This window comes from Gymnogyps californianus, chromosome 18, assembly GCF_018139145.2.
Source record: "Gymnogyps californianus isolate 813 chromosome 18, ASM1813914v2, whole genome shotgun sequence".
In the NCBI taxonomy this organism is placed as follows: Eukaryota; Metazoa; Chordata; class Aves; order Accipitriformes; family Cathartidae; genus Gymnogyps; species Gymnogyps californianus.
Window position 1 is genome coordinate 2,477,533 of NC_059488.1, and position 15,455 is coordinate 2,492,987.

General features: G+C 46.6%; 1 protein-coding gene across 1 annotated transcript in view; it reads left to right on the plus strand.

Annotated features, from left to right (window-relative positions):
• Nucleotides 1-15,455, plus strand: part of CACNA1B (calcium voltage-gated channel subunit alpha1 B) — a 301,750-nt gene that overhangs the window by 127,130 nt on the left and 159,165 nt on the right. The window contains exon 8 of the mRNA XM_050908179.1: nt 11,855-11,958. Coding sequence (XP_050764136.1) covers nt 11,855-11,958 — 104 coding nt within the window. The remainder of the gene's footprint in view (nt 1-11,854; nt 11,959-15,455) is intronic.

A 15,455-nucleotide genomic window follows, 5' to 3' on the forward strand; every position in this document is an offset into this window, starting at 1 on the left:
TTCCAAGAATTTGAAACTTAAAAGCAGTGCCCGTCTTTCAAGGAGCAACCTTTCCTCAAACTCCACGCAACCGACCCCAACAGCCTCTGTGCTAGCCTTGTGTGGGGACCTGGCAGTGCTCTCTCCCCCTTCTCAGAAAACAAAACTCGGTTGCGTGCTCAGAGAAAAGAAACTTGAAGGTAACTATGGGAGGCACCTACGGTGCTGGTTTGAATTGTAGACTATCTTGGAGTTTTGCTGGATGAAATTGGCTGCCCCCTTAGCATCTCAGTTTGAGTCCCATTTAGGTGAAGCTTTTTGAATTACTTGGTCTTACTAGCTCTTTGGCTTTTAGATTTATGATGAATATTGAATGCAGGTAGGGAAGGTTTGCTCTTTGTTAGACATTGCTTTTGAGGTCACTGAGATAAATGGGTCTGGCTTGGTGCAGATGCCCCCGGGGCACTGCTGGGTGACCTGTGGGCTGAGCACTGTGGTCATCAGCAAGGCAGTGCCTTGGTCTGCCGCCACAGCTAAAGACTGCTAGCCAAACAAAAAGTTTTGGGGTTGCAGGTAGCCCATGAGATGCATTTGGGTGCCTCTGGTTACAGCTTTGGTCTTTCTGGGCTCTGTTCATCATTGTGCCATTAACTTGCTGTGTGACCTCGCAGAAGGCGCTCATGTATGTAAAAGGCATGTTCCAGACAGCTTCAGTGCCATGACTGCCCCGTGGGGTTCACGGGGCGGCCGGTTGTATGGTTGCTGGGGTAATGCTTTCTTCTGAGTACCTCCACCATAGGTCTGACCGTCCTTATCGTGAACATGCATTACCTGTTTCCAATAGGAATTGCCTAGACCAAGTTTACATTCATAATTAAAGTCCATAGCTGTTTAAAAATAAAAGAAAGAGGAGGAAAGATTACAAAAAAAAGATTAAAAAAAAAAAAAAAAGTAGAGTCCCTTGGCCAGCCTGTAATTTTTGGCAGTGAAAGAGCTTTCACAGTGCCAGGCAGGCAGGCACGCTCATGAATAAAGCAGCTGAGTGAGTCCACGCGAGCTGGGGAAAGAATGAATTTTTTGTCAAGAAATCCTGTTAGCATATTTATGTATTGATTTATTGGTGCCATAAGCCTTCAGATCAAGGCATAAAACATCAGTGTTTTTGCTTTTTCAGTCTCCCCGGCTCTGTAAGGCTGGAGAAGGGGAGAAACAAAGGGAAGGATTTGCTTCTATTTAAACTTGGCTGAATTAACATTATTACTGCATGCTATGATTATAGTTAAAACATGTTCATACACGGCTAGCAGTATTGTAGCAAAATTAAAATGCTGCCCGCTTCTAGGATTTTACCGAGAGTCTTCTGGTATTTAGGTTGATTTTATGCATTTGGATGCTTTCCTCTGAAAGCCTGGCTCCTGGATTTATGTGCTCGAGAGAATTATAGCTCCCTTTGTTTCTTATTTGGGACTTTCTAACTCTTGTCATTGGAAAGAAAACGCTAGAAAATCTGAATCCTAAAGTATCAAAACCCAAAGGGCTAATTATCGAGGCGTATGTATTTATTTTTCCTTTTGTATGTATTTATTTTTCCTTTTTTAAACAATGATCTCCTCTGCTTGAGGCTTCCACCTGGATTTCCTATCCCTTGGAAAAAGATGGGAGCTTTGCCCTCTTGTTTGATGTTGTGAAGATACCTTGAGCTGCCTTTTCCTCTCTGTTCTTACTGCCCACCACGTGAAAGGCATTTCTCTTCCTGGAACAGAGGATGCATATCGTTCTGGTTTGTGATGGAGGCAGATGTGCTTCACCTTGTGCTTAGGGTACCTGTATGTCCACTGGGGAAGCATAAGGCATGTGTATCGCACTTGTTGTCTGAGTGTTGTGCGTTTTGATTTTCAAACATGCTGTGGCTGTTGTGTTGGGATCTCTGGGTGTCAGGGCAGGCCCCGCAAGGTGCAGGGATGAGCAGGCGGAGAGGGATAGCTCTGGGACTGGATGGAAGCAGCATGGCCATGTCAGGGCAGAGGATAACCAGCCCTATGGAGAAGCAAGATTTGCATTATCATCTCTGCAGAGCACTGGCTCAGTCTGGAAAACAGTGGTTTCCAAACATCGGGCAGGACTCCCTCAGAGCTGTGCTGTTGCATGGCGTGAATGGGCTCTGCTGCCTGATGTGAAGGCAGGGGGCAGGCAGGACTGCTGTAGCGTTTCCTGCTTTAGGTATGTTTAGAGGGGGAAAAAAAGCACCTTTCCCAATTATTATGGCTGGTTAAAGCCAGTGACAGTAAGACAGTGGCTTCTGAGAATATAAAGTGATAAATGAATGCAAATTAAGTTATGCTTTCAGAGCGATTTTCTGAAATCAAACTAACGCCTCTTGCTTTCTGCTCAGGTATGATTTGCTGCTGCATTGGACGCTACTGCACTGTGGCTGCTGCCTTTTGCGTTCTCCTGCCCTGGACAGGCTCTTATGCAGCTTCCACCAACACCACCAAAGGGATGCTTTATCTTTAGCACCCCAAGGTTGTTATAGATTCGGCTGGGCTCTTGATTCAAGGGGCTAAGAGCTAATGATGTCTCACCCCTTATCCATAGCTGGTGCTGCCAAGGCTTTTAGAGTCTGTGGTAGAGGCTGGTTGTGTGTGATCTCCGGCGAGGAGTAGTTTGCTTTTTGTTTGTAGGATGTGAAATACTCTGGATTTGATTTTGATCCTGGTAGTGAACAGCTCTGTGTTCTGCTCCTTTAAACAGCAAGTGGCTGTGGGGCTGGATGCAAGTGACTTCCCTTTTGAGGGCAGAAGGATTATCTTTGTTTCGAAACATCATTGATTTTAGTGTCGTGAGACTCAAAGAATTTTCAGATATTTTTTATCTGATGCCCACTTGGGAACCAGGAGTTATGGATGGATCTGAGGAGTAACTGGGGGATTTGAACAAGGTGGATTGTTATTACAGCAGTGAAGTGGACTGACCTCTATCCTGAAGGTAAAAAGGAAGAGTGGAATAACTCAAAGACCCTCTGTGAAGAGACAGGATCTTCTCAGAAACACTGATTTGAGTGTAAATGTGCCAGGAGTTTAGAGCACCTCTTCCCAGAGAGTTCAGTTTGAGCAGATGTAAACCCAGGATTTGATTGCCCTTGGCCAAGGTTCGATGTGAAAACGAGCGCGGAGGCCCGTGGGCTCTCTGAATGCTTTTCTTGCAACTGCTCGCCCTCAAGACAACAGGTACCCCATCCCAAAGGGGCCCCAGAAAACACATCCTCTGCTATGAAATCTTTCCTAGTGTCCAAAACCCACTTGGGACCTACAGTAAAGGCACAGGAGGCACAATTATACCATGCTCTGGGAGGAGATCAGGAGATGCTCCGATCTCGAGTTGTTAGCTGGACCTCATATGGACCTTAGGGCTTCCTCAGGTCCTGTCCATCCAACGGCCACACGTGGAAACCTCCAGCTAAGGAGTTTTCCTCAAAGCACGCATAAGCAGATAAAACCACAGGAAGCAGTGTTTAAGCCTGACTCCAAATTTCCCTGCAGCTTGCTGGGCTGGGGCTCTTCCATTTTAATTCACCCCCTCTACATAGAAGGGCACCTGCTCTGAACGACCTGAACCCACTGATCCCAGATGGAGGGATGCTCAAGGGGGGGTATTTGAACCCCAATCCAACCCTGTCTCGCTGTACGTAGCACGTGTGGGAGTGTGATTTGGGCTGACTACTAATTTCATTAACCAACCCGTTTTAGTTTTATCCTTCACACAGATGAGCACACCAGGCAGGTGCTCTGTCATCTCCCTCCCGTGGGTGGTACAACCCCTGAGCATCAATCGGAAATGCACCTCTCTGCCAATTTAATTTTGCTCAGAAGGGTCAGTCGCCGGCACTCCCCCATCCCCGGCTGTCGTGTCCCTGCAGAGCTGAACACCAGATGCTCTCTGCAAATGGACTGTAACGTCTGAAAGTCAGTAACCAAAGTTGTTGGACTGACTTTGTGCCAAGATTGTGTTTAAACTGGAACTGGGCGGGGGGGGAGCGGGGGAAAGGCTTTTTTGCAGATTCTGGTATTTCATATAAGCTAGCACATTGGGACAGGACTTGAGAGATGGGACTCCTTTCACCTGGCTGTGACTCAATTTTACCTTCTGTAAAGCTGAGGATAGCAATAGAGACCTCCTCAGTGCAGGGCTTGGTGGTGTTTCTGGGTGAAAAAGGCTATATAAGACTTAAAAGTTAAAAGCCTTTTAAAAAAGGTGGGTGGTTTTTTTTTTTTTCTTCTTCTGTTTTCAGTTGATCTAAAAAGATGTGGGGAAAATAGGAAAAAAAAGGAGAAAAATGAATATTTTTGAGAAGTAATAAATTTTAATACCCTTTTGGTAACTGAATAAATGGAATAGGGAAAAAAATATTTCACAGCTCTACTGAATGAGATGTTAAGGTATGACTTTCTCAGGGAGGTGAGGAAGATGCTGTACTCCTCCTCAGCTCTTCCCAGTATGTTATTGATGGGATACTGAGGCCCCTTCATTATCTCCTAGATCCTGGACTTATTTCTGAATGTTGCAATATTTTAAGAAGTTCACGCAAATCCCTCCAGTCCCCTTTTGTGGTCATCTTTGTTTAAAATAAAACCTGAAATACAATAAAGGTATTCAATGTCCTGCTAGATTTTAGGCTTGAGATTATCTTTTTAAGGGGGAAGCCAAGTGTCTCATGCTCTAATCTGACAAATACATTGGCCTGCACTTCACCAGGTTGGATTTTGGGGCAAAGGTATTTTCTCCAGGGCTTTCAGCAGAGTGGAGTCCAGACTTTCCACCAGGGATTTTGCTTACAAATACAGTGTAAATAATAATCAGTATTTCTTAATTAGGATAGGCAAAGCTTATGCTTGACCACAGCTATGCATTCAGGGACTTCAGATGTGAGTTAGATGTGGACTTGAACATATTAAGTTCATATGGAGCCTGCGTACCTCATTCTCCATCTGTGAAAGCACTTTGCACTTTCCAGAAGTGAAGATCGACACTTTGGGATATTATGGTAACGTGGAAGTGACCGGTTTAAATGTCATTCCAGCCTGTGACTATTTTGTGAATAGCGTAGGTCATCATTGATTCCACAGATTGAACTTGGAATGGCTTTTCTCAGCAGATTTGGGGTTTCTGCCCGTATACCTTGTTGTGCAAGGTCTGTCTGCCTTTGATGAAGAGCTCAGCGGGAGTTACTTAGTGCCTAGAGAAAAAGTGCTGGGTAAGGCAGGGCTCCACGTGCTCAGTGTACATGCTTTTAATATTTTTGGTTTTGTTCTTAGTAATTTCTGTGTTCACCTAATCCTAAGAATAGGAACAGATAGAAATAAATTGACCAAAAATAGCATCGCTAATTAACAGAAGTAGTGAGGAGTGAATTGTGAAAAATCAGATGACGGGTAAATAGAGTTCATCTCTCAAAGACAGCTGAGAGTTTTCCTCAATGCAAAAGCACTTATCTAAGGGAAGATTACACTTTAATTGCCCCAAATAAGTCAAGCTCTGCCATTGATTAGATTAAAGTGAGTAAACTCTAGGTGTACTATACATTTTGATTAAAAACATAGTAAAGAGGTAATGGTCTGTGGTGTTTCAGCTTTGGCTATATCTGTCAAATTAGACCCCTTCTTTATTGAATCCCACTCTGGAAACATTTCCAAAGGATTACGTGTTAGCCCATTAATTGCTTGTTTGTCATATTGATGGACAATGCGCTGAGCAAAGCGGTGACAGAATTTCTTCCTTGGAGATCCAGGGCAATTGCCTCAGGGTTGCTACTTCTGTCAGAAGTAGCTGAAAGAAGAAACTCATGTAAGCAGCAGAATGGCTCCTTGTTCAGAGGCAAAGAGAGTTGTTTTGTTGCTCTACTGGTAAAAAAGTGGAAGTAACTCTAAGTCTAAATGGGTTTCTAACAGCTTGAGAGCCCGAAGCAGCGTCTTTGCGCAGCCAGGGAACCCTAGCTGGAGATCTGCTGGCAGGACCAGCCTAGACCTTGTTCTGGGATTTGTTACTCAGGTTGGTGCTGGTACATGGGAGGATGGTCTGTGACTTTACACTTCTGTAGACACTGCCCTTAAGGTCTCATTTAAAGCTCCAAAGTCAACAGAAGAACATCTGTAAAGGCATTTTGGCCGCCTTCAGGTGCTGGCGGAGGAGCTCTGGTGAGGCTGCTGTACAGCTATTCTCTTCAAGAGGTGCCTGCCACCCATAGCAGTAGCAGAAGGGAATTCGACCCTGAGCCATGAAGTTTGGAGTGTGTTTCCTTAGCTCCAGTTGCGAGCCGGAGTGAGTTTGCATCGTGGTGACTGCACCCACAGAGGTGCAGGAGCAGAAGGGGGTCTGCCGTGGAGGATTAGTCCCCCTGCGTGGGCAGTGCCCCGCAGCTGGCCTGCACTGACGTCCTACCCTGTGCAGCGGCTTCCTGAGTGCGAGTCAAAGTCATCAGGAGGTCTGTATCATTTATATTAATTACAGGCTTACCATAAAGTCAGTGTGTTCACGTTCTGTCTGTGGTGAGAGGTGACCTGGTGTAGCCTTGCATGTGGACATCCTTGAGCCCTCTCTGCCTCCCAGTACAGGAATAAAGGGACTGCGAGTGGAGACAGTGACGATTTTGGGAGAAGGACGAAGAGAATGATGGTGTTTTGGTCAGAAACCTGGAAATCAGGAGCTGAAATGTGAGATTTTTTTTACTTAGGTTCATTGCAGCACAACAGTCTCCAGTCAGGGTATCCAGTCCCTGTCATGTGCCACCCGGCATTTTCCTGTGGCAAAGGTCTTTGTTGTTCTGCTGCTTTTGTGTTGCCCAGGAGGATTTAAGCAGGTTCAGCGGTGCTTAATAGGTTATTTGAATAAGTTACTTGAACATGTGCTATCACTGCCTGGCTCGCTTGGTCCTCGGCATGCGCTGAATGGGGTTGTGGGCAGTGCAGAGCGGTGGCAGGTCTTCTGTTTGCACCAGCTAGGAGAAACTGTCAGCTTTGGATGGCAGATCCATCAGGTCTCAGATTCACCCTTGGGGCATGGCCTTAGTATGCCAGTTTGCTGGCTGCTGGTCAGTGGCACTCATGCCTAGGTATGTGGGAATCCTCTATCCCTCTCGCCACATGAAACATAGATTTAGGTTGTGTTGCAGAAGCTGGAGGAGAGTGGGAGGTTGTGGGCAGCTGTGCTGTCTGCTTAGAGAAAAGAGCGGGGCAGGATTTTGGGGATTGTTCTGTGTTTGACTTGCTCTAATTTGCAGTCTGTAAATCTCCCGAAACCTAAGATTTGCCACCCATTGAGCAGAGGCAGTAACTTGCCTGTTCACGAGACTGTGTGTAAACCAAATTTCACTTAATTGTGTGTTTGTTATTTTGGGATTCTAGAACCGAGATCTCATCACTGATGCAAACCGTAATCAAGCAACCCTGGTAGAAACTGCACAGGCTTCCCTTCCTTGGGGGCTGCTGGGTCTGTCTTCTGCAGGGGCTGCCATAGTTTTCCCAGTAACTCCCCACTGCTGACGGAAGCCTCGCTAGCAAGAAAGTACTGTGAAGTATTTACATGCTCCTTCCCCTACCAAATCAGCTCCTGCTCCCTTTGATCAGTCTCGTTTGAAGTCAGCAGCGTGTGGGATTCGGCCGTGAGGCTTGCAGGCTGCCAGGCTCCCCTGGTGATGCCCCAGCCGTGGGGAGCGCCGAGCTGAAAGTAGGCAGGGTCCCCGGAGAGCCGGCGTTGTGCTGCTGGGATGGGGATGGGCTGGGAGAAGGATGTTGGAGCAGGCAGGGCTTTGCTGACCATTTCATGGTGATGGGATGGGGCTGGCTGGAGCAGAGCTGTTTCTGGTCTTGCAGCAGCAAGAAGCTCGAGCAACATGAGAAACTCAACTCAGGGCAGCCAGGCACAAGGGCTCTGCCTCCCCGCATGCCCTGGGAACATGGGCCACAGCCAGGGCTGCAGAAAGGAAGATGAAAGGTAATATAAAAGCATTTCTGGTCTCTGCAGCACATTGCAAGCAGCAGTAGGCTGCTTTCAAGTCAATTGTTTCAAAACATATCTTTAAATGAATTAATAATTAGATGCAGCTGCCATCTTGTTAACATACTGAAGCAGTGGCCTAACAGCTCTCTGTCTGAGAGACAAAAGTGAGTATTAATACTGGCCTTTCTCTGGTGTTGAACAAGTCACAAAAGGCTTGGTTGTGGGAAGAATCTTGTGCTTTGCTGGAGTACATTCCGTTCTCTTTGGCTGTATTGGGAGCTGAAGGCATCTTCTCCCTGCGTGACAGAAGCCTTTTAGCTTCCACATTTGTTAGAGATGACAGTATTCACCCACCTACCTCTGTACAGAGGTGGCCGTGCTGTCACTGCTTGGGGATGCTGGCAATGTGCTCGGTGCTGCATGAAAGGGAGGAGAGAGCCCCTAGATGCTTAAAGCCAACTGTGCAGAGAGTTAACATGTAGAGGTTGTCCTTTGGCATCCAGCTGTGACCTGGGCAGTCCTGCTGAGCAGTGGCGTAAGACTCCAGGGTGGATGATGAAGCAGAGTCACATGGAAGAGGCTAGAAGGATGCTGTTGGGGATTTAGGTTAGACTTTTAGCAAAAAAAAAAAAAAAAAAGAAAAAGGGAAAAGGAGGCACCAGCTGTGAACAGGCATGGTGGGTGCATCGGGATACAAGTGCCAGGTCAGGGGGTGGAAGCAGCTTGGAGCTGAGCAGAGGTTAGGCAGAGGGAGCTGGGGCAGCTGGGCTTGTTGGGAAGAGCACTCCAGGGGCTGGACAGTTCGTATGGGCTTTAGATGCCTGAGGTACAGATCTCTGGGTCTCCACTGCGACCCTGAAAGTGTCCCTTAGACTTCCTGTGCCTCAGTTTCCCGCTGTGCTGCACCTTGCCTGTGGGAGTCTTGTGCTGTCAAGTTTAAGGGACATGAGCTGTTGGATGCCAGTGCCCGGGGCGCTCCTGGAGCAGGACTTCAGCTTGATGTGGGCACTGTTCAGGGGGAGCTTGTGAAGAGCCCTGCGGCTCTTACTAACCAGCGGGTTCCTCGGCTCCTGAGCAGTGAGGGAGCCCTGCCGTAACCCCATACTGTATTTGGATGTAATTCCGGCACATCGTGACAAGTATTTCGTTTCTCCTTCTTCCCTCTCGGGTTAGACCTGTGGTTAGGATCAAGTAGCACTGACAGTCAGCCAGGCGTTACCCCAGTGAAATGTTTTAGCTGGAACATAAAAATTGATTTGATCTCTTGGCTCATCCTGCTTAATGAGCAAGCCTGGAGCTGGGCCACAGCCCAAGCCCCAGTGGCTCTGCAGGCAGAGGGCTGCCTCCTCTGCTCAGCGCAGCCAGAGATGCCTGCAGGACTCTGGGGGCTTTCCCTGGAGGAGAGGAGCTCGATTTTCCTGGCAGCAAACAGGTTTGATTCATTAAAGCATCTCACCATGGCAGAGCCGGTGCCATAAACTGTGATTGGGTTCAAGCGTGTTCAGGAGCACTGGGAAAGATGCTGCACGTCCGTGAAGGCTCTGCTTTCTCGGGAGAGGTTTTCTGTCGACCCTTTTGCCTGGTGTTTTGCCCTCTAGTTTGTCCTGGATCCCTGTGTGCGAGGCAGAGCAAACAGAGCAAGTCCCTGCCCTGCCCTGAGCATAAGGTAGTCTAGCAAATGCTCAGAGGAGGGTGGTTAATTAGTCGTATTTCAGCACATTTCATTTTTAAGGGCTTTGATTGTGGCATGGAATTGTGGATCTGTCGCCAAGTTTGGGCTTCAAATGAATAAATAAATGATAAACGATCATTTGGCAGCAATGAACCTGCTGCACTCTCTTTGCATGTTTATGTGGTTTCCCTTCTCCCATCTGTTCCCTTCTTCCAGCTCTTCCTTGCGGGTTGGCTCTCCAGCCCCCCTTGCCTGGCTGACGGCAGTCCCCAGCCTTGCTGAACGGGATGCGCTTGCTCCCACCGGAGACATGAGGGCTGCCACCTCGGTTGACAAAAATGAGAATTGAAGAATAGCCTCTAAATATAAAAACATGGGTTTTGCTCTGGTAATCCCGGGAGAGCAGGCTGGGGCTGTACCAGGCGCTTTCCCCATGCGTTGGGGAAGAAGCACGGAGGACGAGTGTCCTTGTTTCCTCCGAACCCATCTGTAGAGACGTGGTGCGGAACAGGGAAAGGAAATGGCTAAAAGCAGAGAGAGAGGAATGGAAAGACAAAACAGTGAATGAAGAAGTGGCGCTGCTGGGGTGGGATGACAGGTATTGCAAAAGGCATCAAAAAACGTTAATGAGAGATTGGGCTGCACAGTGTTTTCCCTGTCTCTGTTCTCATTTTCCCAACCTGTTTTCTCTTCAGATTCATTTGTCTGTCACGCGCTGGTTTTGTCTTCAGCAGGGGTGGTTTGTGGTGAGGTTAGTTAGTCCCTGTTCCTCTCGGGTGAGTCACTGATCAACTGACATAGATATTTCTGAAGATGTTTGCTATTTGGAGAAATGCTTATCATGTGTTTGATCCGGAGTTTGTGCCTTGAGGCAGAATTTGTGCAGATATGCACCATGTTAAAAATGTCTCAGAAGGTATTTACTTGCATCAGTGCTATAAATGTTTTACCTGTAAGAAATGCTATGACATCAGTCACCCACATCACATGTTGGTTTTGCTTGTTTATTGGGTAACTTCTACTTAAGCAGAGACATTTTGAGGTGACATCAAGCGCATGCATGGCTGAAATAAAGCACATTTAAAGCACTTCTTTCTGTGACTCCTTCTGCAAGCAAAATTACACTTGCAAATGTGATTGGGAATAGTGACCAAAGAGCACCACAGATAATAAGTAAAAGACACCACTATCAGTTAGAATTAATGCTTTTTTTTTTGCAAGTTGGTGTTTGAGAGCGCTTCTCTGCCGTCTCTGCCAGCCTCTGCGGTTGGGCAGGTAGGTGAGCTCTGTGTTCGTGTTATTCTTTACCCTCTGCAGGAAGAGCGGGGAGGAGGAGGAGAATGTCTTTGGGTCTGGTCTTTTTTGCTTCCCTTTTCACCCCCCTTACACCCGACATCAGATTCTCAAATTGCTGCATTCTTCACTCACAAGAGAAGAATTTGCATTTTTCTCGGCACTTGGCTTCAGTAAATGGCCATGTGGCATTTTACTTTTCAGCAGTTCCTTAAAGAGCTCCCTTGTGGTTGATGAATACAGAAACTTTGTCATAAACTAAACCACCCTTCCCTCCCCTTACTCTAGACTGCTGCTTACTCGGGGAGCCTCAGGCGGGTTTTGATGACAGAAGCCCAGAGTGCTGAGTAAGCAGATGTGGAATCGCAATCACTCTGACGATGCCTCGTTTTCTTGCAGACTTCTTGTCTTCTGCTCTGTGTGTATGCACAGATTCTGGGCACGGTGCCATGCCCTGCCTTGATTGCAGCACAGATTGAGGGAAGGCTGTGGTTCCCTCCCGTTGTTGTGTGTCTCAATTCAGACGTAAATACAACGTCTCAGCACATGGGAAGTCAGAGTTGAGGTGGGGAAGGAGGAGGCTGGTGTAGAAAGCCTGCAGAGAGGTAGATCACTTAAAAGTGCGTTTTGGCCTTGCAGCAGGGTCAGCAAGGAGCTCTGCAATTAGATGAATTTTCTGACTGGAGCTGATGACAAATCGTGGTGTGGATGGGGGGACAATCAGCTTGATTCATCAGTTCTTTTTCCCGGCATTTCAGCTGGTGAACATGACAACTAACCAGTACATCAGTGGTGGAGAGCCCTGTGGAGATCTGAGAGGAATCTCCCCTGCCCTCTGCCCTGCAGTTTCTGTATGGTATTTTGTTTCTGAGGCGAATTAATATTTGTTTTTCTCTCTCTCTTTTTCTTTGTTTCCAGACAAATGATGCTGCAGGAAATACCTGGAACTGGCTTTACTTCATCCCTCTCATCATCATTGGCTCTTTCTTCATGCTCAACTTGGTGCTGGGCGTCTTATCAGGGTAAGACACTAATGACTTGTTTGTCTCCACCTGGACATGAAAAGGGAAGACGTGTTGGTTTTAGCACAGTGGGAGGATGTTGCTGAAAAAGAGGAGATGAGGTGATACATCACACTGTCCCCCTTCACACATTTCCTACCCTGTCCTTTCCTTGCAGTGGGGTATTCCTATAAGACTATAGAGCCACAGGATGGGGGATAGGATGGTGAAAAATCATTAATTGAGATGATTCTGAATCCAGACCCAAGAGTTAAGCGAGCTCCCTGTAATTGTACTGACTTGGGCCTGTGCAGCCAACACTTACTCCTGCGTTGTCTTGAAAACCCATCAGGAACCCACTGATGCCAGTGTAAATGCTTCAGTGCTGGAGCTGGACATCGAAGTGTTCATAATGCGTTTGGTGTAACTGTGCAGCATGGAGAAAGGGGAAGCTCAAACAAAAGGCCATTAAAAGATCTCAGGGTTTTGTTTTGTTGTTTGGGGGGTTTTTTGGTGGTGGTGTTTTTGGTGGGGTTTTTTGTTTGGTTTTTTTTTTGTTGTTTTTTTTTTTTTTTTAAATCTCTAGCTGTTTAAGCCAATGTCTGGATTTTGGGGACACACTGGTCTCTTGATGTTCAAACCCCGGGGGTCAGCCAAGGATTTGGTGTTTGTTGCATATGAGTTTTGGGTTTGGGCCACTGTAGAGGTGAAGCTGCCAAGTTTGAAGCCTGGCTGGAATGTCCCCAGCGTCTGTGAAAATTTCATCTGGAATTAACAACCTGACTCATCTTAATGGTTTGCAAGCTCTTAGACTTTGGCGCCTCATTTTGCACACAGTTTCTTCTTAGCCCATCCAGGTGATCTAGCTTACACAGATCTATAAAGATCTAGATTTATTTCTGGCTCTTGGCAGCACGGGAAGAGAGAAAAGAGTTAATGCTGCTGAGTGGTAAAAGCCCTTCAGTGCTGTACCTTTGCTCTTTCTCTTTAAGTTACTAGAGAAAGAAAAATGTTTTCCAAAGAACAGATTCATGCTCAGTTTTATTATTTTGTAAGGATCGTCGTCCTCAAAGCACATGCTGGGGGCAGGAGCAGGGAGGCAGCAGTGCGGTTTTGTTTGAGGACTGGGAGACGTGCTGCTACAAGAGAGGGTCATGGGGAAGGCTATGTCATGCACTTTGCTGTTCCTTCAGTCCAGGAATAATGATCACGATCAATAATCAGTCAAAGCCATTCATTGGACATCCTGTTGTATCAGAGGCTTTGTAAAGGAGAGCTTCGTGACCATACTTGCCTGACGCATGATTTAAAGCGAGCACCAGAGCCAGGGCTGAGTGCGGTTCATTAGGTAGTTCATCTTCCTCATTCCACAGTGGGGTCAGCCCACGTTGGCTGAAATGGTACCTGTGATTTAAAACAAAATTCAGAAGCCTGCAGGCTCCTGTTCCTTTGTGCTAGATTCAAATGTGCATGGTGATCAAAAGACGGAGACCTCTGTCTGGCTCTCCTGAAAGCCTCTTGTTGTAAAATATGAATATTACATAAATGTGCATCTTCTATTAAAAATGCAGCTCTGTGCATCAGGTTTCCCTTTGTTAGTGATAAGGATGATAATAATCATCTTCACAGAGGGAAGCTTTTAAATTCTATTTTGCATAGTGGTTTGACGTCCTTGGCTGGAATAATTCCTGGCGAGAGGCTGAAGAGAATAAACATCATGGCACAGGTATTGGCCACGCTGCTCAGCGGGCTGCTGGTGGGCTTGCAGCTATTGCGCAATGAAGGAAGCTGGGTATATGTGAATGGACTGGTGATGAGAAGACACGAGAAAGATGGCAAGACCCTCTGAAGGCAGAGACTGTTGTGACTATATTCTCTAGCCAAAAGCACCAGACAGCACTGTAGAAAAAACCCCGCATTTCTGCTGGAGGTTATTCTTTGCATGGGTTTCTGCATGGAGAAAGGGTCATTGGCAAATGCATGTTGACTTCCATAGGGTACAGTTTCACTTAAGAATGTTATGCCACCCACGTCCCAGTGACAGTGTCAGCTAGCGGCTTCTGCAACGGAGACTCTTGGCAATATCCCACATTCCTATTTCAATAAAACAAAGTTGATTTAGGGTTAGGGGTTCTACGAATAGCCCATGAACAGGCTTAACTCAGCAGTCACTCACCCGCTTCTTATTTGCATGATCTGTGCACCTTGTAGCCTTTAATATTATCTTTGCTGTATCCTGGGGGTGATGCGGTGCTCTGCTCTCCTTCTCCGCATGTTACAGGGAGGGAACAGCGGGGTAGAAAGTGGGGATGTAATGCCCCCGGGAAACAACGGCAAAGCTGAGGTTAGGTCATTGGTTTTCTAGGCTTGTGTGCAATCTTCATTACTGTCCTCTTTCACAAAACCCCTGATGGTCAGGTTATATTTTATTTTCCAATACTTTGCCATATACATCACCAGCATTAGGGGGTTAAGCTTCAACGTGCCACTGTCTGTACCTTGGAAAGCCACAGAAAAAGCTTTTACCTGAGTATTTTTCATTGCTGTTAGTTTTCAGCTATTTCCTCTCACATATTTGTGTTCCTCAGTGGGCAATAAGGAAGCTACAAATTTCTGAAGTAGGTATGCAGATGCTATCACAGATTATGGCAATATAAATAATCTGAAATGTCAACAAGTTATTGAGCTTCCTACTGACACTAGATTATACAGAGTTTTGCCATAACTCCTAATGGGATTTTCTGCCTTTCTGTAGTTATTTGTGAACCCATGTCAACACTGGGCAGATACCTAATATGAATGGGCTTAGCTCCTGGGTTTATCTGTTTGAGCAGTGTAGATAGATTGACCCGGTTAGGATCCTGAGTCCCATCTGCTAGCAGAATGTGGAAGCATTTGCATTGCAAATGCTACAGAAGAGATGATACCTGTTTTAAAATAAAGAGCAAACAACCTTTCCCCTCTGCTGATTCTTCTGGAATGATAATAAAAGCAAAGGCAGGGAAGTGACAGGGAGATGCGGAAGTCTCTAAGTGTTGGTAAAAACTTGGTATAAAAATAACCCACAGTCTTGGGCCACAGTTGATATGACAAAAACCTCTGAGTACCTGGCTAAAGATGTAATTAAAAGCATGTTGACTCCGTAATTCAGATTTAATGAGACTCTGCCTGCTGTACAGTGTGTCCTCCTCATGTGTGCTGATCAAAGCACTGCCAGTGCTCTTGTAATCGGTTAGTGTTTAAATACCCTCCCGAAATGGCGCGCCCTGCCTTCTGTTCCTTTCCCCTCCCTGATGCAAGCACTGGGGGCCAGACTGCCAGCAGCGCTCGGCTCTGCTTGTGCCACCGAATATCCAGATTTCCCCAATGATCCTAGGACACGGGGTGTGGAGTTACTGCAAACATCTTATTTCTGATGGTGCAATAGGGATGTTGGGCTCTCCTGTGTCTTTACAAAAGATACACATTGCAGTGGATGCTGTGCCGTACCTGGTCACCACAGTGCTAAAGGTGGGTCT